This window comes from Vigna unguiculata, chromosome 3, assembly GCF_037176805.1.
Source record: "Vigna unguiculata cultivar grain cowpea cultivar isolate G323 ecotype 2 chromosome 3, ASM3717680v1, whole genome shotgun sequence".
NCBI lineage: Eukaryota > Viridiplantae > Streptophyta > Magnoliopsida > Fabales > Fabaceae > Vigna > Vigna unguiculata.
In genome coordinates, this window is record NC_140794.1 from 21,486,878 (window position 1) to 21,505,385 (window position 18,508).

General features: G+C 38.6%; 3 protein-coding genes across 3 annotated transcripts; all 3 read left to right on the forward strand.

Annotated features, from left to right (window-relative positions):
- The first annotated feature begins 340 nt into the window (after nucleotides 1-340).
- Nucleotides 341-3,821, forward strand: LOC114179952 (ras-related protein RABA1f-like). The gene is made up of 2 exons (XM_028066470.2): nucleotides 341-720; nucleotides 3,121-3,821. The coding sequence occupies exons 1-2, from the start codon at nucleotides 500-502 to the stop codon at nucleotides 3,551-3,553; spliced, it is 654 nt and encodes a 217-aa protein (XP_027922271.1). The 5' UTR covers nucleotides 341-499; the 3' UTR covers nucleotides 3,554-3,821.
- Nucleotides 3,822-13,809: 9,988 nt separating this feature from the next.
- LOC114175149 (uncharacterized) lies at nucleotides 13,810-14,619 on the forward strand. The gene has a single exon (XM_028059919.2). It carries the CDS (start codon nucleotides 13,810-13,812, stop codon nucleotides 14,617-14,619), a length of 810 nt encoding a protein of 269 aa, XP_027915720.2.
- Nucleotides 14,620-16,978: 2,359 nt separating this feature from the next.
- On the forward strand, nucleotides 16,979-17,392 carry LOC114175150 (uncharacterized). Its single transcript, XM_028059920.2, has one exon. It carries the CDS (start codon nucleotides 16,979-16,981, stop codon nucleotides 17,390-17,392), a length of 414 nt encoding a protein of 137 aa, XP_027915721.2.
- The last annotated feature ends 1,116 nt before the right edge of the window (nucleotides 17,393-18,508 follow it).

Sequence of the window (18,508 nt, forward strand, 5' to 3'; positions counted from 1 at the left end):
CGAATAAAGTGACTCCTACAATAGTTATTAAAATTGAACAAAATAGACAACAAGAAATTAGACCAGTAAAAAGGTTTAGTTCCTCCAAAATTTTCATGAAATATAATATGAAAAAATCAGTCTGATTTAATAAAACCAAAGATGATGAATGAGTTGCCTCTTCACATCTCAATATTGTTTGGGAATCAACACCAAACAAATATGGTTTACTTAAGGCAAATTACTAATTGCATTTTCGTTGCTATTTACTTAATTACTTAATTTTGGAGGCATGGTTGTAACTACTTGTATTTTTCTTTTTTTTATGGAACTAGTTGTAAATTTGTTAACATTACAAAAGTGAAGTTCGCTTTCGTATCACCCTTCATCTAAATCTGGGATTTTTCTTTTCAGTTCCAATTGCAACATTTTTTCTCTCTCTCTCTCTCTCTCTCTCTCTCACTTTTCTCTTTTTACTCTCTCCAAATCCATACATACACAGTAAAAGGAGGAACAACAAATGGGGGCTTACCGAGCCGATGACGATTATGATTACTTGTTCAAGGTGGTTCTGATCGGCGACTCCGGCGTCGGCAAATCGAACCTTCTTACTCGCTTCACGCGAAACGAGTTCAGCCTTGAATCCAAGTCCACCATTGGCGTTGAGTTCGCCACCAGAAGCATTCGCGTCGATGACAAGGTTGTCAAGGCTCAGATTTGGGACACTGCTGGCCAAGAAAGGTAACAGGAAAACGCTATTTTATTCTCTTTATCCCTATCTTAATTATTTTTATCACCATCCTCTTTATTTATATGTGGGTGTGTGAATCGATGTTTGTGATTTGATTTTTGCATTTTGGGCAAGTGGTATGAAAATGGGAATGCATGCTTTATGTGGTCGTTTGAGGTTTTACGTTATTGTTTTTTTCATGCACCCTTTTTGTGTTGACGATGTAATTAGATTGAGGATGTAGTAAAATTGGAAACATTTATCATGCTTTTGTGGTTTTTTTTAACGGAAGTCGTTGTATTGGATGTCTTCTTATGTTATTATTATAAGTGCGCCTTTTTCTTTCTAATGAAACGTAAAATCGTGGCATTTTTGCTTTGAGCTTATTGGTGAAATGAGCTGGATTGTTTTATTTGTCAGTTGTTACTTTCGGTGAGCTTTAAGGTTGAGTTTGTTGTGCTAACATTATCATGTTGTGGTTTTCATTCTCGTAGCTTCTTTAAAAAGATGGAGTTGCTGGTTACTTTGTAGGAGATATTTTTTCTGAGTAATGAAAGAATTATGAATATAATAGTGTATTGTATACCACGATGGTTACCAATGTGTGTAGTTGTTAATGACAAGATAGTGAGAAAGAAAGTTGATATGATATGTTTCTGACTAACTGATTAGGGTTATGCGGGGAATTGGATGGTGGGCAGCTTTTGATGAATTTTAATTGGTTTCTACTAATGAAACATGAATTTGGAGGAAATGTTATAAGTTGGTATTTCAGATTGGTAACTAAAGTCAGGTTCAATCTATTTTCGATTTTAATAGAATTGTTGTATATTATGTTATGTTTAGCTAGCACATCAGTTGGTGCCAATCTCAACATGAATCCATTTTGGTTTCATTTGAACGTGTCTGTTTTTCTAAACTGTTGTGCATCCAGAAACCATTCATAATTTCCAAATTGTCGTTTTGGATTTTTTTTGTTGTTGTTTCGAAATGGCAGAAGAGAATATGTTCCCTTCTGTTGTTCTTTGCGAAACAAAGTTGGAACTCAGGCTTCTTTTGTAACTTCATCTCAGTCTATCTTAGCTACCAGTTATTTGTGGAACTGGCTATTCTTTGTTTGCTCCTAAAGTAAATTACATATATAATAAATGTATTTATAGGTTGAAGGCATGAGAAAGTGTGGGAAAGAAAATTAAAACGTGTGACATGTCACTGCTAAGATGTGAAGATTTTCTTCCCTACTATTTAAGATTAATATGTTAACATGCTAATGTTATGGTTATAGCTGTTGATAATACCGGTAATTATGTTGGGGAATTATATTAACCAACGAATGATGAAAGAAATTAAAACAACTGGACCAGTGTTATTATGATGAAAGCTTGAAGTTTTTGGTAATATGATGGTTGAACAGAAATTCAATGCTGTAGTTTGATAGTAAACTAGTTACCTGAACAATTATAGTCGCAACAGAAGTAGCCATTGAGAAGCTCCTCCAATTGGTTCCCTTCTAATGAAACATTAATTTGGTTGGAAACTGTAGGCGGGACTTGAGGCCTGTTTGAGTTTCTTCTCACTTTTTGGTTTTATAAGTTCTTCTATTTTCATCTTGTTTAGCCCCTCCACCAACTCCACACACTGCAAATCTTGTTTTCAAACTGTAAGCAGTTTTGGAATATAAAAATCAAATCATATAGTAGTCAACCACACACAATGATGTTGCTGGCAAATATGTGGGCTTGCATCTACTCCTCTATTTGCGTCATAGCTGGACCTGCTCTTCAACCTGTGAGGCAAAATGGTTGGGTGAAGAGGTGTGGTGGCTGTGGGATAAAGAAGCTAGTTTTTTTCTTTTTTTATTTCCGGTTAGTGGAAGTGAGGGCTGATGGAGAAACTGGAAAGACGCTATGTTTTTTGGGTGAGCTCTTTTCTATACTGCTTCAGCACAACTGGGTTGAAAATCACATGACACTTTTCTAACAAACTGCTATCTTTCTAAGGACACTGATCCTAGTTGTCTAGTCCTGGAGACAAAAAATATAAGCAGAGAGATAACCATCATGCTTGAAGAAGGATAATTTAAAAGGAGTTTCTCATAAAGTTTTAGATATGATGAAATTGAAAGATCTAAAGCTAGTCTTCCTTTCTGGGTGAACTACGTTGATCATGCATCATCATTTAGCTTCCTAATTAGGCTGCACTACAATCAATTGCCAGAATATTGTGCGTGTTACTTTATGAAAACGTGTTTAAATGTAAGCAAGCTAGTAGTGTTTATACTCATGTCGGTTGGGAAATTCTAACAAGAATTATCTGTAGTAACATCATCTAATTCTAGTTTCCATGTAAATAATGATCTACCGATTTTTGTATTTATAAACCGATTTAGTTCTTTTTTCTGTATACTGAAGGTACCGAGCAATTACAAGTGCGTATTATCGTGGAGCTGTTGGTGCTTTACTAGTCTATGATGTTACGCGTCATGTTACTTTTGAAAATGTGGAGAGATGGCTGAAAGAGCTGAGAGATCACACAGATGCCAACATTGTGGTGATGCTTGTAGGGAACAAAGCAGACCTGCGTCATCTGCGTGCAGTTTCCACCGAGGATGCTACAAGTTTCGCCCAGCGAGAGAGGACTTTTTTTATGGAAACATCTGCCCTCGAATCGTTGAACGTTGAAAGTGCCTTTACGGAAGTGCTGACCCAGATCTATCATGTTGTAAGCAAGAAGGCCCTTGAGATTGGAGACGATCCAGCAGCTTTACCGAAAGGGCAGACGATTAGTGTTGGTTCCCGTGATGATGTATCAGCTGTGAAGCAAGGTGGATGTTGTTCTGCTTGAGTGTGTAGTAAAAGTCAGTCTCTGTATTTTTACTTTAAAACACATGCCTTGTTTATACCATGTAGAGATTCACCTCACAACATGAATATGATTGTTTAAAAAGCATCAAACAGTTTCTGCTATGGTTTGTAGAGAATTATGTTCAATGTTAGCCAGCTATTTTTTTAGGAAACAAGCACATTCGTTTTGGCAGCTTTCCCATTTTTGTGCATTTTAAGATATTTAGTTATTTAATGTCCAATTTATCAGTGTCTTCGTTCCTTTCTAATCTTATCACTTCTATTTGTTCTAACTGCATTTGTGAAGCAGATGATATATCAGGTTCTTTCCTCAGCTTTTCTCTTCCTTTCATAGTGAACTATTGCAAACTTGAATATTTTGTTTTCTCCTCCTTTTGGAGCATATTAGCAACTTGATATCGTTATAGTAATTTTTAAAACTGTAATTTAGGAAAAGATTAGATTTTGTTCCTAGGAGCAGTTCCAGGAAGCGATACTTTTTATAAAGAAACAACCAGCAAATAGGCTCTCTTTAGAGCACACCAGGGAGAATTTGAATAAGCATCCACAACAACTACGTGAACGTATAGGATTAGAAGAGAAAAATTGCATGGGTTATAGAGTTATGTTACTTGCATACACCTTTCACTTGTTCAAGTTTTTATTATTTTCTCTTCACCAGTTTAATTGAAGAAATTTCAGAGATGTCATTTACATGTTACGTGTGTGTATATGCAACATTACTCACTCGTATTAATCTGTGCCTATCAGCATTAACAAATGTCCCAAGCATAAAGCCTTTACAAACTACTGTTCATTAGTGGAGTATAATCATAACTCATTTTTTTAACTCACATCCTCTTTGAGCTAATCGCACCAACTCAGATGTGAAGATTCCTACTCGGAAGCACGACTTCATCAACAGATCGAACCTCCAAATATGACTTTATTTTTATTAAAAGATCGTGCCACACAACACAACTTTGTCTTCTATTAAGTGTACATGTAGAAGTCATGCATGCATATACGATTTCAGGTTTATTATACTTTTAACATTTAAAGAGAAGACATGCATAGTCTAAATCTAGAGTTGATATTTCTTTTTTTATTGAAAATGAAATGAGTTTTACTAGAAAAGTGCATTGATATCTACAGGTGAAAAAGGTGATTTGCCTTTCAAGCCGAGTTGTGTTTTTGAAGATTGACCACTGAGTTTGATGAAGAAAACGATGGAAGATCCACTTTGATAAAAGTTCATCTTGTTAATTTTAAGAGGCAAGGTGTTTAAGTTACTGTATGATTAAGAAAGTGTAATGAAGATTTTCACTAGACATTAAGATAACTAAGTTATTTAGATATGAATGTTCACTTTAAAAAACTCAAGGGAAAAACTGATAAAATGGATTCAATATAACCAAAAGAAAGAACACAAAATAACAAAGACAACATAAATTGAAAAAACATAAAATGAACAAAAGAACATAAAGGTAAAAGAAAAAAAAGAAGATAGAAAGACAAGATGGGGAAGAGCAAAAAAGATGGTCATGCCACTTGGGGTACTAAGCCAACCAAAATAAGTGGTAGTGCTGCCAGTTGAACCTTGGTTCAAGATAAGAATTAGAAGCTCAAGAACTTTCAAGAAGAGACTCTCTCAACTCCTTGTAGAAATGGTTGAACGTATACTCTAAAAATATTCACCCCCTACAAATGATGGAAACACTCTCTTAAATAGGAAAAAAGTGGTCTCTTAGTAATTATAAAGAAAGTTAACATCCTAGAAACTAGGGCAACCAAAATATGAGATACTCTCCAAATCTTTATGTGACCCATATAATCTTCAAAAGGTGTTTTTCAAAAAGGTGTTTTTCTCTCTCCCCATGCATATGCAATCCAAAATCTTTGGTGTGCCTCATCAAATCTTTAAAAATGTGCGTTTCTCTTTCTTCATGCAAATGTAGTCCTCCATGTAGTGTCCCTTTTTTCAAGATGTTCTCTTTTCCACTCCAAGGGTATCCTTTTAGCAAAAGTAGGGGCGCGGTGAGTACACACCCTTGGTTAGGCCTTTCTCAAAATTAGGAGACTAGCAAACCTACAAAATACACAAACAAAGTTAGAAACTAACAATAAAGAGAAATGGTAAATAAACTCAAAGGTGAGGAAGAGGTATCCCTTTTAGTTAATGATCCTCTTAGAAAGAGCCTTTTTAACCTCATGAGGAGTCATGAACTCATCATCCTCCCCCTTTTGGAGAGAATGCAACCACACATTTGCAACACCTATATGAAAAGGAGAAAGGTCACCAATATTAAAAGTAGGACTCATGTTATATCTGGAGGTAACTCTAACTCGTAGGAATTGTTATTGATCATTCTCACAACTTGGAAGGGGCTATCTCCTCTTGAGTAGGGAACTGATAAGTGTCAAAAATGGGTAATTTTCATATGAAATGTTGGCACTTCTGTTTGTAATTTGTGTTTATATCATGATTGATTCTCCCTAAATCTAGAAAAGAATGAGTTTCAATCACATGCTTCCAAGTTTTGACTTAAAGAAATCATTTGATCCCTATTTTGTGTAATTTTTAGGTAAATTATAGTAGAAGGAGGAAAGAACACAAGAAGAGTGAAAGGAAAAATGAAGAAACAGAAAAGAAACTATGCAGGGTTGCTCAAACCAAAGCAATCTCACCCAAGCGAGAGCTTAGGCCGCCAATCTCGCCTAAGCGAGAGCTTGTGCAGTGGAGATCATCTTTTGCCGCCATTCTCGCCCAAGCAATATTTGATGCTGCCAATCTCGCCTAAGCGAGAGTTCGTGAAGGGGCCTCTACAGTTATGTGATTCTCGCTCAAGCTAGAATTGGGTCGCCTAAGCGAGACCCTTTCTTCATGCTGAAGTACTCTATCTCGCCCAAGCGAGATTCAGTAGCCCAAGCGAGAGTTCGTGCTGTATATATATTGTGGAAGTTCAGAACTACATATCAGTTGGGGAATTTGGAGAAGAACCGCATCCTTGTTGCAGAGCTGCAACCACGAGCAAACACAATCATATTTTCTTCTTATTCTTTAGTTCTTAGGATTTGATAGCTACCATGAGTGGCTAATTTTCCTCTGTGGGATTGAATGTAATCTACTCGAACTTGGATGTAATCTAGTGATATTTATGTATAGCATTTTTGTTTTTACTCAATATTAGTATTATTGTTCTATTCTTAATGCTTAGTTCTATTTGATCAATAAATGTTTTGATTTTGATTTTTATATCTGACTGGAAAGTATTTCTGAAAATTTGATTTGAACAATGATACTTGATATACTGTGATGCTAGGAATAGATCTCAATATATCAATTGCTTTTAACACTCAATCGTAATGCTGGATAGTTTGCTGAATATGTGAGGAATCAATATTCAGGGAACTAATCTTATGAATTTTATACACGAGGGATCGGTATAAATGATTTTTGAGTGTGCATCAATATTGGTATTTTCAGATGTTATGTATTATATTCACCCAGATTACAGACAAGGGAGATAGATGAAATCCAATCCCAGTTTCTTTTACTGAATTTTTATAAACTTTTCCGCTTTTACTGTATTCTGTTTATGCAAATTAGTTTAACTACCAATGATCCATCATATTAAAACTTCTGTATATACATATATGCCGATCGAGATAATTATTTATTTTAACAGAATCTATTCCTCGTGGGTTCAACACTCTACTTAAAAATCATTATACTACAGTTGACTTTTGGTACGCTTGCCAAGAGACCAACAAGTATTTTTGGCGTCGTTGCCGGGGAACGGTGTTCTTTTGAAATTTTTAGTTATCTCATCTAGCTTTGTGTATAGTTTCTTAATTAGATAGTTTATTCAATTCTCTCTTTTGTATGGCTCCCAGTTTCAGCTTTTAGTGATCATAAAAGCCTGAAATATCTGTTTGATCAGAAGGAGTTGAATTTGAGACAGCGGCGCTGGATGGAATATCTCAAGGATTACGATTTCAAGTTGCTTTACCATCCTGGTAAAGCTAATGTTGTTGCGGACGCCTTGAGTCGGAAAAGGATGCATATCTCAGCCATGATGGTGAAGGAGTTGGAGTTGATTGAGAAGCTTAGGGATATGAACCTGGGTATACAGTTGAGTGAGGATTCCATCAGATGTAGTGTTCTTACACTAACTAGTGATGTATTGGAGACCATATGTGATTAGCAAACGAATGATGCTGAGTTACAATAGTTTGTGAGCTGGATAGGGACTGAGAAAGGAAAGGATTACAAGATGGGGTCCGATGGTATCTTACAGTTCAGAGATAGAGTCTGTGTGCAAAGAAATTGGAGATTGAGGAAACAGATCATGGAAGAAGGGCATAAAAGTCGTCTTAGCATACACCCAGGTATGACTAAGATGTATCAGGATCTGAAACAGTCCTTCTGGTGGAATGGGATGAAAACTGATATTGCCGACTTTGTAGCATCGTGCCTGGTATGCCAAAAGGCTAAGATTGAACATCAACGACCAGGGGGTACGTTAGAGCCGTTGGACATTCCTCAGTGGAAATGGGATAGTATTGCCATGGACTTCGTAACTCATTTGTCGAGGTCTGCTAAAGGGCACGACTCAATCTGGGTAATAGTGGACAGGTTGAGAAAGTGTGCCCATTTCCTTGCCATTAATCAGAAGTGGTCATTGGATAAATTGGTTGAGTTGTATGTGTGTGAAGTGGTCAGGTTGCATGGTGTGCCTGCTAGCATAGTATCAGACAGAGACCCGAGATTCATATATCAGTTTTTGCAGTCTTTACAGGCAGCGTTGGGGACCTAGTTGAGGATGAGTTCTGCATACCATCCACAGACCGATGGGCAGTCAGAGCGTACGATCCAGTTCTTGGAGAATCTCTTAAGGGCTTGTGTGCTGGATCATATGGGAAGTTGGAGTGAGATGCTTCCATTGGTGGAATTCACGTACACCAATAGCTATCACTCCAGTATTGGTATGGCTCCTTATGAGGCATTGTATGGGCGACGGTGTAGAACACCGTTGTGTTGGAATCAGGATGGAGAGTCGTTGGTGTTGGGTCCCAAGTTTCTACAGTAAACTTCTAAGAAGGTTAGGGCAATTCAGGAGAGAATGAGGGCTACTCAGAGTAGACAGAAGTCATACGCAGATAAGAGGAGACGACCTCTAGAGTTCGAGGCTGGGGATCATGTATTCCTCAGAGTGACACCGACAACAGGTATTGGGAGGGTCATCAAATCAAGGAAGTTAACTCCGAAATTTGTTGGGCCTTATCAGATTTTGAGAAGAATTGGCGTGACAACTTATGAGATCGCTCTGCCGCCACATTTGGCGAATCTGCACAATGTGTTTCATGTCTCTCAGTTGAGGAAATACATAGCAGATCCATCTCACGTACTAGAGTCAGACGATATCAAGATCAGGGAGGATTTGACTGTGAACACTGGACCGGTGCAGATTCTAGACTCGTAAGTGAAAAAGTTGCGAGGAAAGGACAGTCCTTAAGTCCACAACCCACATTACTTTATACTTTTTATTTCTACTATCCGACCACCCCCCAAGTCGTGTTATTCGTGTTCTACATCGTCTAAGGATTACTTCAAGGTGACTTGCTGCCATACCTATCGGCCACAACCGATAGAGCACGTGCGGGAAAACATGGTACGGATCATACACCGCAACGCCAGGTAGAGTTCCCATATACGAACATAGTCCATATCGTCCCAAGACTACCAAACTCGTCAGCCAACAACTAAGGAGAGCAATCTATCTGGACCCATCCGTACTGGCCACAACCAGCACACTCACACCGGCAACACTCGTCAACCCGAGCCACAACTCAAGGGTTTCTCGTGTTCATCCACCATCCCGAGCCACAACTCAAGAGATGCTATTCCGAGCCACAACTCAAAAAATACCACGTGCTTAACCCCTATCCCGAGCCACAACTCAAGGGATACGTTCCGAGCCACAACTCAAGGAACACCAGCAACCCCACCTTTAAAGCACCACTAGACGCCTTGTAGATCACAAATACAAAATCAAAGTTTCAAAGCTGCAGCAGTACTATTCGCCTGGCAGGGGACACGTGCCGCCAGGCGCTGCCAGCTTCCAGACCACCTGGCGGGGGACATGTACCGCCAAGCGCCTCAAAACTTGTAAAGTCTACAACCACGCTTGGCGGGACCGTTCACATTGCCAGGCGGACGCTGCTCCAGAAGCCACTGTTCTTGTCGCTATTGCCTGGCGGGTATTTTTCCCTCTGCCAGGCGCCACTAATTTGCAGCCCCCTCTGTTTAACACTATCGCTTGGCGGTTCTCACATTACCGCCAGGCGCTATGACAGTATTTTCAAAACAACCATTATGTTCTAGTTCAGGGACCATTTACAATGTCTATACCCCATTTCCCCTTATTCAGAGTCTCTCTAATTGGTAATCTTTGCTACCTATAATGTCTCCAGTCCAAGTAATATCAGAATTGTATTTCACGCTTTAATTGTAACCATGAAGATAGTTCCAACACTCACAATCATCCTGTCATGAATAGTTTCCCTATTATCCCATTAGTGGCAGCACTACCACCAGATTTCACAACCTTGTTACTCACTTGCTCTACATTCCTTAGATTTCCAATTGGCGAAGTTAATCTATCCAACCATTTAAGCTATTATTTAGACTTAAAGGTAACCCAAATCAACATCATACCCTTCTGTTTTAACCCAGTCATACCACTCTTAAAATCATCAGATTCTACTTCATCCTAGAGTCCTCAACTTATTTTATTTATCAATCCCCACCATTACTAATACCGCCACACTCATGACAAAATTACTTTCACCTATAATCATCAAACATGTAATATAACCCTAGTTTTTTCCAAAAAAATCCCAAAACCTCAAACTTTCCGCAGCCATACACACCCAAGGTTCTGCGACAGCGCCTGGCGGCAGATCCTGTGCCGCCAAGCGGTTCATGAAGTTTTGGCAATTTTCCAGAATTCCCGCACCAATGACTCCATCCAATCCCCGCTTTTCTGACCCAATCTGATTCACTACCCAATGGATGCACTCAGGTATTCATAATCTGGGTCTATTTCCTCAGGTTCATAACACACCATCTCAACAACACTTACTCATTAACACATGACGAATCGAAATGATCCTACACCATCGCCCCTAGTATATATATATATATATATATATATATATATATATATATATATATATATATATATGGCACTGTTCCATTCAATTTAACCATCCATCCCGTGGAATTCAAGGACTAAACCACATCAAATCTTTCTCCTATGAGTAACCCCAGTTTTTTTTTCCTTATCAAAACGACCCCTGGTACCCTGACATCGTCAAATCCGAACCAAAAGGGGTCTGCATCGCTTAGCGGTTCGATAGTCACCGCTAGGTCCTTCATAAAACCTAGAAAAAACTGAGTATCGCCATGTGTCGCCTAGCGGCCAAGGAAGGTGCCGCCAGGCGGTTCCTTTTCAGGAACCCACAACAGGTAAGGAAATGCATGTGCCGCCTGGCGCTATGAACAGCCCGCCAGGCGGTTTCTGGAAATTTTCCAGAATTGCGAGAATGCACAAACAACAAAGGTTCAAGGATACAACTATATACATTTTGCATACCAGTCATGATTAACATAAAATTTAGCACGAGTAAACTCCCCTAACCTAGAATTCCTTTGCTTAAATTGACTTGTTTGAGATACTCCAACGATCACCACGTCTCCCCCTTCTTGGTGTGCTCACTCAACTTCATTAGAACCTCACTTAATCCTCACTACTCTCTCTGATTCTCGTGCCCTAACTCAGGTTACTATTTCAGCTTGCCAAAACCTTCCCTATGACCACTTTTACCCTTTTTAAACTTGGCTTTTAGTAGAGTTTAATTACCCAAAACGAAAATTTGCTTATTGGTACTGTTAATTACCTTTTAATTGACCTTTATGATCTATTTTTCAGCTACCCAAAGCTGCCTCTCAACTATCTAGGGTTTTTCCCAACCTTTCATATTCAATTCAAAGCCAAAAATGCTAAAAATAAATTTTTTAGTTTGATTCTCCAAGGATTGAACCCATAACCATGCACTTACCAAATCAATATCACACCATCATGCCAATACATGTTTCATGCTTAACAATTCCAATTGAGACATCATATCATACCAGAACATGATTTCATAGATTAAATAATAAAACAATAGCACAAAAGTTAGCATACATAGGACTCGAACCCAAGTCCACTCACACATTTAAGTACTCTCAACCACTTGAGCTAGTACTTTTCCACATCATACCAACCATAATTTAATGTCATAATTATTTCCCCTCCCGCATTTATTAATTAATTAATTATTTAATTAATTAAATCCTACGGGTCTTACAAGTATGATGAGAGGAGGATTGAAAATATTCCTGAACTGTGGTATTTTGATGGTGAACGGAGTGCCTTGGTAAGGTGTGATGATTAGCATTGTTAGAGGAATGAAAGAGAGTACCTAAATGTGTTTAGATTGGGTACAGGAGCTATACGTGGGAAGGTATAGGGCTGGAAACTAACAAACTCTGAAGAAACAAGAGTGCAATCTATCCTAGAGTATTCTAGAATTGCAAAACCAACCAATTTGAGTACCAAAACCAGTAGTAGGGAGTTACTGTTATGGCGCCTGGCGGTCTGCTGGTGCCGCCAAGCGATAGGAATAACTAGAGAGACTCCTGCATTGCATGGCGCCTGGCGGTAAGGTGTGCTTCGCCAGGCGGTGACTGGAAAATAGTGGCGCTGGAAGGGCGTTGGCGCCTGGCGGTGAGCTGGTACCGCCAGGCGGTTTGGAACGATTTCGCCTAGCGACGTGTGGACTGGGCCAGGCGAAATGTTGTTGTTCCCGTTTTGTTTTGTGTGTTTTTTGAGCACTGATACTACACTTGGATCGGGAGATGTTGTGCCATGAGCGGGTAGGTTCATGGATGGTGGTTAACATGTGATGATATGAGCGGGGAGGTTCATATCCAGTTACTCTCACATGGGGATACGAACGAGGTAGGTTCGTATGTTCCGTGCTCACGTTTGAGAGATACCACGTGCGGGGCAGGTACGGGGCTGGTGGATCACATGTGTTGGACTACGGGCGGGTAGGTCCGTAGAGCAGGACTACGAGCGGGGAGGTTCGTAGAGGCAGGACCACGAGCGGGCAGGTTCATGCGAGCATCATATTCTCGAGTCCAAGGCTAACATTTGTGTGAATTGAAGGCTATACAGTCTTGGGGTTAAGGTCTTGGCCAAGAACTAAGTAGATTGAATAAGATGGGTGTATGATTTATCTTGCCTATTTTATATATGTTATTTTATTTTTCTCAGCTCACCCTTTTTGTTTGTGTATGGCGATGATCGTGTGATTCGTTACACGGGAGCAGATGTTGATACAGGTGATGCTGAGGACGCTCAGGCGACGGAGTGAGGGCTAACTTGGGGATTAGAGCTAGGAAATTTTCATATGTATTTTATCATGTTTTCGGTTATTAATAAGAATTTTGGAACTTGTAACACGTTTATTATTTATGTTATAAGTTTTGGCGCGTGTTTTCATAATTTAAATTTTTTCCACGTTTGGGAATAATAATATTGCGACTTTGATATTCAATATTTTTCTTTTACTAATTATTTTAGGTAATATTCCTTAAGGATATTACACCGTTGCTGGGGAACGATGTTCTTTTGAAATTTTAAGTTATCTCATCCAGCTTTGTGTATAGTTTCTTAATTAGATAGTTTATTCAATTCTCTCCTTTGTACTAATCCTTGCTTGAGTTGTTTTGATTTGTGCTCTTATGAGGTCAGGTTCCTGAAGATCGATTAGTATTTGACCCGGAGATATTAATCCCAAAATGTGAAACAATTATCAGATCAGCAGGCATGCCAATTTTCAGCCAACACATAGACTAATCCCAAGGAGCATTGTAAATCAATTACCACCAGAAGTGGTAAAATTGTGGGAAGAGGGATTGAAGACAACCAGGTTGTAGAGGAGGAGGTGTTGGAGGAAAAAGAGAGAGAGAGAGAACAGGAGAGGAAGAACAAAATAAAAGAGAGGTTGTAAATAAAAGAGAAGAAAAAGAAGAAAAAAATACTTCAGTTGAAGAGTGAGAAACAGGTACCTCAGTTGAAGAGCCTAGCATACCCTCAAAATCCTTCCAAAAAAGACAAGAAAAGGCAGTTTGCAAGATTCATGGACATTTTCAAGCGACTACAGATTAATATTCCTTTTGTTGAGGCTATGGAGCAAATGCCGACATATCCAAAATTCCTGAAAGAGCTCCTAACAAAACAGAGAAGATTTTTTGAAGAGACAATGGAGCTTGAAGCCGGGTGCAATGCTATAATTCAGAAATCATTACCTCAGAAATCAAAAGACCCTGGGAGCTTCACTATTCCAGTTACAATTGAAACATTGGCAGTGGGAAAAGCAGTGCTTAATTTGGGTGCCAGTATAAATTTGATGCCTTTGTCTATGCTACGAAGAATAGGAGATCTGGAAGTAAGGCTTACACGGATGACATTACAGTTAGCTGAAAGATCTATGAAGTATCCCTATGGTGTGGCAGAGGATGTCTTAGTTAAGGTTGACAAATTCATGTTCCCAATTGATTTTGTGGTGATGGATATTGAGGAAGACACTGAAGTTCCTCTAATACTGGGAAGACCTTTCAAGAAGACGGCCAAGGTCATTATTGACGTTGATGATGGCAAACTGAAGGTTAGGGTGCAAGATGATGAAGTCAACTTTAATGTATTTGAAGCAATGCAACACCTGAAGGACAAGCAACAATGCTTCAAGATGGATGTGATAGATGAAATTTTTTTGTCATCCAGGAAGCAATTGACAAAGGCAAGCCCATTGGAAAAAGCTTTGATTGGTGCTTGTGATGATCTGGAGGATGATGAAGAAAAGAAAGTTGATAAATACTTGACACATCTGAATTCAGCAAAAGAAATTGCATCAAATGATATACAACTGAAAGTCAAAAGCTGGAGCTAAAGGTATTACCTCCTCATTTAAAATATGTTTTTCTTGCATATGGAGGTAATAAACCAATGGTGATCAGTAGTGCTTTAACGGCTTCTGAAGAAGAAAAACTGATTTCAGTTCTTAAAGCCAATGAGGGTGCAATAGGTTGGACTTTTTCTGATCTCAAAGGAATTAGTCCATCCTACTATATGCACAAAATTCACATAGAGCAAGATTACAAGCCTGTAGCACAGCCTCAGCGGTGATTGAATCCAACCATGAAAGAGGTGGTCATGAAAGAAGTAATGAAATTGCTTGATGCAAGTATGATTTATCCAATCTTCGATAGTGCCTAGGTCAGCCCGGTCCAGGTAGTTCCAAAAAAGGGAGGTATGATTGTTGTTTGTAATGATAAAAATGAATTAATTCCTACTAGAACAGTCACAGGTTGGAGAATGTGTATAGATTATAGAAAATTAAATCAGGCCACTAGGAAAGATCATTTTCCTTTGCCTTTCATGGATCAAATGCTAGAAAGGTTAGTAGGGCAAGCTTTCTATTGTTTTCTGGATGGATATTCTGGATATAATCAAATTGCAATAGATCCAAAAGACAAAGAAAAAACTGCTTTTACTCGTCCTTTTGATGTGTTTGCTTACAGGAAAATGTTGTTTGGATTGTGTAACGCACCAGCAACCTTTCAACGATGCATGCTTGCAATTTTTTCTAACTTGGTGGAAAATGCATAGAAAACTTTATTGATGACTTCTCTGTATTTGGTGCTTCATTTGATCAATGCTTGGAAAACTTAAACACCGTACTGAAGCGGTGTGTTGATACCAATATGGTGTTGAACTGGGAAAAGTGCCATTTTATAGTAACTGAAGGTGTGGTGCTGGGCCACAAAATCTTTGCTAAAGGTATTGAAGTCGACAAAGCTAAAGTGAAGATCATTGAAAAGCTGCCACCAGCCAAAAATGTGAAGGGTATCAGGAGTTTTCTAGGCCATGCTGAGTTCTACAGACGATTCATCAAAGATTTCTTCAGAATTGCCAAACCACTCAGCAATATGCTCAACAAGGATACACCTTTTAATTTTGATGTTGAATGTTTGCATGCTTTTGAATTGTTAAAACAGAAATTGATTTCAGGTCCTATGATAATTGCTCATGATTGGAATTTAGGTTTTGAGTTAATGTGTGATGCAAGTGACTACACCATAGGAGCAGTTTTAGGACAGAGAAAATCCAAGGTTTTCCAAGCTATACACTATGCTAGCAAAGTCCTTAATGAAGCTCAAATTAATTATGCAACAACTGAAAAGGAATTGCTAGTTATAGTTTATGCATTGGAAAAATTTAGAGCATATTTGATTGGTTCATCTCTCACTGTATATACTGATCATGTTGCAATTAAATATTTGTTAACCAAATCTGATTCAAAACCAAGACTAATTAGATGGATCTTATTGTTGCAGGAATTTGATTTGGTGATCAAGGACAAAAAGGGAAGTGAAAACTTTGTAGCTGATCATTTGTCTAGATTGGTGAATACTGAGGTGACCAACACTCAATCAGAGGTGCAGGAGGAGTTTCCTGATGAAAAATTGATGATGGTGCAAGAAAGGCCATGGTTTGCTAACATGGCCAATTTCAAAGTTGCAGGGGTCATACCTGAAGATTTTAATTGGCATCAAAAGAAGAAATTCCTAAGAGATGCACACCAATATGTGTGGGATGATCCTCATTTGTTTAAAATTGGAGTTGATCAACGATTAAGAAGGTGTGTATCCAATGAAGAGGCAAAGAGCATTATGTGGCATTATCACAGTTCCCTATATGGAGGGCATTTTAATGGAGAGAGGATAACTGCAAAAGTCCTCCAATCTGGATTTTACTAGCCTATCTTATTCAAAGACGCACACAAATATGTGCAACACTGCAATAGCTGTCAGAGAATAGGGGGGATCTCAAAAAGACATGAAATGCCACTGAATATCATTTTAGAGGTTGAAGCCTTTGATTGTTGGGGAATCGACTTTGTGGGACCACTGTCATCTTCTTTCTCAAATGAATACATTTTGGTGACAGTTGATTATGTGACAAAGTGGGTTGAAGCAATGGCAGCTCCTAAGGCTGATGCCAAAACCGTAATCAAATTCCTCAAGCAGAACATCTTTTGCAAGTTTGGTACTCCAAGAGTGTTGATTAGTGATGGTGGTTCACACTTTTGCAATGCTCAACTTCAAAAATATTTGGAACATTATGGAGTGCGGCATAAAATTGCATCACATTATCATCCATAGACAAATAGAAAAGCGAAGGTGTAAAATAGGGAAATCAAGCATATTCTAGAGAAGACACTGGCATCTTTAAGAAAAGATTGGTCAATGAAGTTGGATGATGCACTCTGGAACTACAGAACTGCTTATAAGGCTCCCACAGGTTTATCCCCATTCCAGCTGGTATATGGCAAGTCATGTCACTTACCGGTCGAATTGGAACAAAAGGCATTATGGGCCTTGAAATTCTTGAATTTTGATCCAAAGGTAGCAGGAGAAAAGAGAAAATTACAGTTGCAAGAATTAGAAGAAATGAGACTCAACGCTTATGAGTCCTCTAAGCTCTACAAGGAAAAGATGAAAGCTTATCATGACAAGAAAATTCTCAAAAGAGAATTTTATCCTGGCCAATCAGTGTTGTTGTTCAACTCCAGGTTGAGATTATTCATTCGAAAGCTAAAATCAAAGTGGTCAGGACCATTTCTTGTCAAAAATGTGAAACCCTATGGAGCCTTGAGTTAGAGGATCCTGAATAAAAAAGGAGTTGGGTTGTAAATGGGCTCAACTGGACGGACCTTAATGAAACAGGCGTCAAGCTCGTGACGTTAAACAAGCACTTCCTGGAAGGCAACCCAGTGTTTTAATTATGTTCTTGCACTTCAATTTCATCTTGTGTGATTAAATGTGTTTGTATATGTAATTATGTGTTTGTGTTTATAGTTCTATGTTTGTGTGTAAAAAGGTGATTTTTATCATCCAATTATCTCAATAAGGCAAACCATGCACTTTTGGTGTTTTCAAACAAAACTGGTGTTTTTTAAGCATGAGAATGAGTTTTGGTGCCAGAATTGAGTTCATCAAATGCTGAAAATTGCCTTGTTTTGGCCAAATTGTGAAATTTGAGTTTAAAAGCTTGATTTTGAGTTTGTTGATGTGAAACCTTTTGGAATGATAGAGAATTGATTGAAGTATGGTTTGATGTGTGTTTTTGAGTTATTTGAACTGAAATGATCATGAATTGAGTGAGTGAAAGTTGAACAAAATCTTGGAAAGTGGCAAAATCAGTGTGTTCCAAAATTGTACGAAAATCTTGCCCAAGCTAAACATGTCTCGCCTGGGCGAGATATGTAGAACCTGAGCCATCCCTCTTTGTTGATATACTCGCTTAAGCGAGTAGTGGCTCGCCTGGGCGAGAATGCCCTTTCTTCATGTGGGCATGAAGGGGCCTCTGCAGTTATGTGATTCTTGCTCAAGCTAGAATTGGGTCGCCTAAGCGAGACCCTTTCTTCATGTTGAAGTACTTTATCTTGCCCAAGCGAGATTCAGTAGCCAAGTGAGAGTTCTTGTTGTATATATATTGTGGAAGTTCAGAACTACAGATCAGTTGGGGAATTTGGAGAAGAACTGCATCCTTGCTGTAGAGCTGCAACCACGAGCACCACGAGCAAACATAGTCATATTTTCTTAGGATTTGATAGCTATCATGAGTGGCTAATTTTCCTCTATGGGATTGAATGTAATCTACTCGAACTTGGATGTAATCTAATGATATTTATGTATAGCTTTTCTGTTTTTACTCAATATTGGTATTATTGTTCTATTATTAATGCTTAGTTCTATTTGATCAATAAATGTTTT

What these genes read in the sequence shown, in the direction of transcription:
- LOC114179952 (XM_028066470.2), top strand. Translation starts at nt 500, where the DNA reads ATGGGGGCTTACCGAGCCGATGACGATTATGATTACTTGTTCAAGGTG. An exon ending in GACACTGCTGGCCAAGAAAG is followed by an intron (nt 721 to 3,120) that starts GTAACAGGAAAA and finishes TGTATACTGAAG; the next exon opens with GTACCGAGCAATTACAAGTG.
- LOC114175149 (XM_028059919.2), top strand. Translation starts at nt 13,810, where the DNA reads ATGGACATTTTCAAGCGACTACAGATTAATATTCCTTTTGTTGAGGCT.
- LOC114175150 (XM_028059920.2), top strand. Translation starts at nt 16,979, where the DNA reads ATGAAGTTGGATGATGCACTCTGGAACTACAGAACTGCTTATAAGGCT.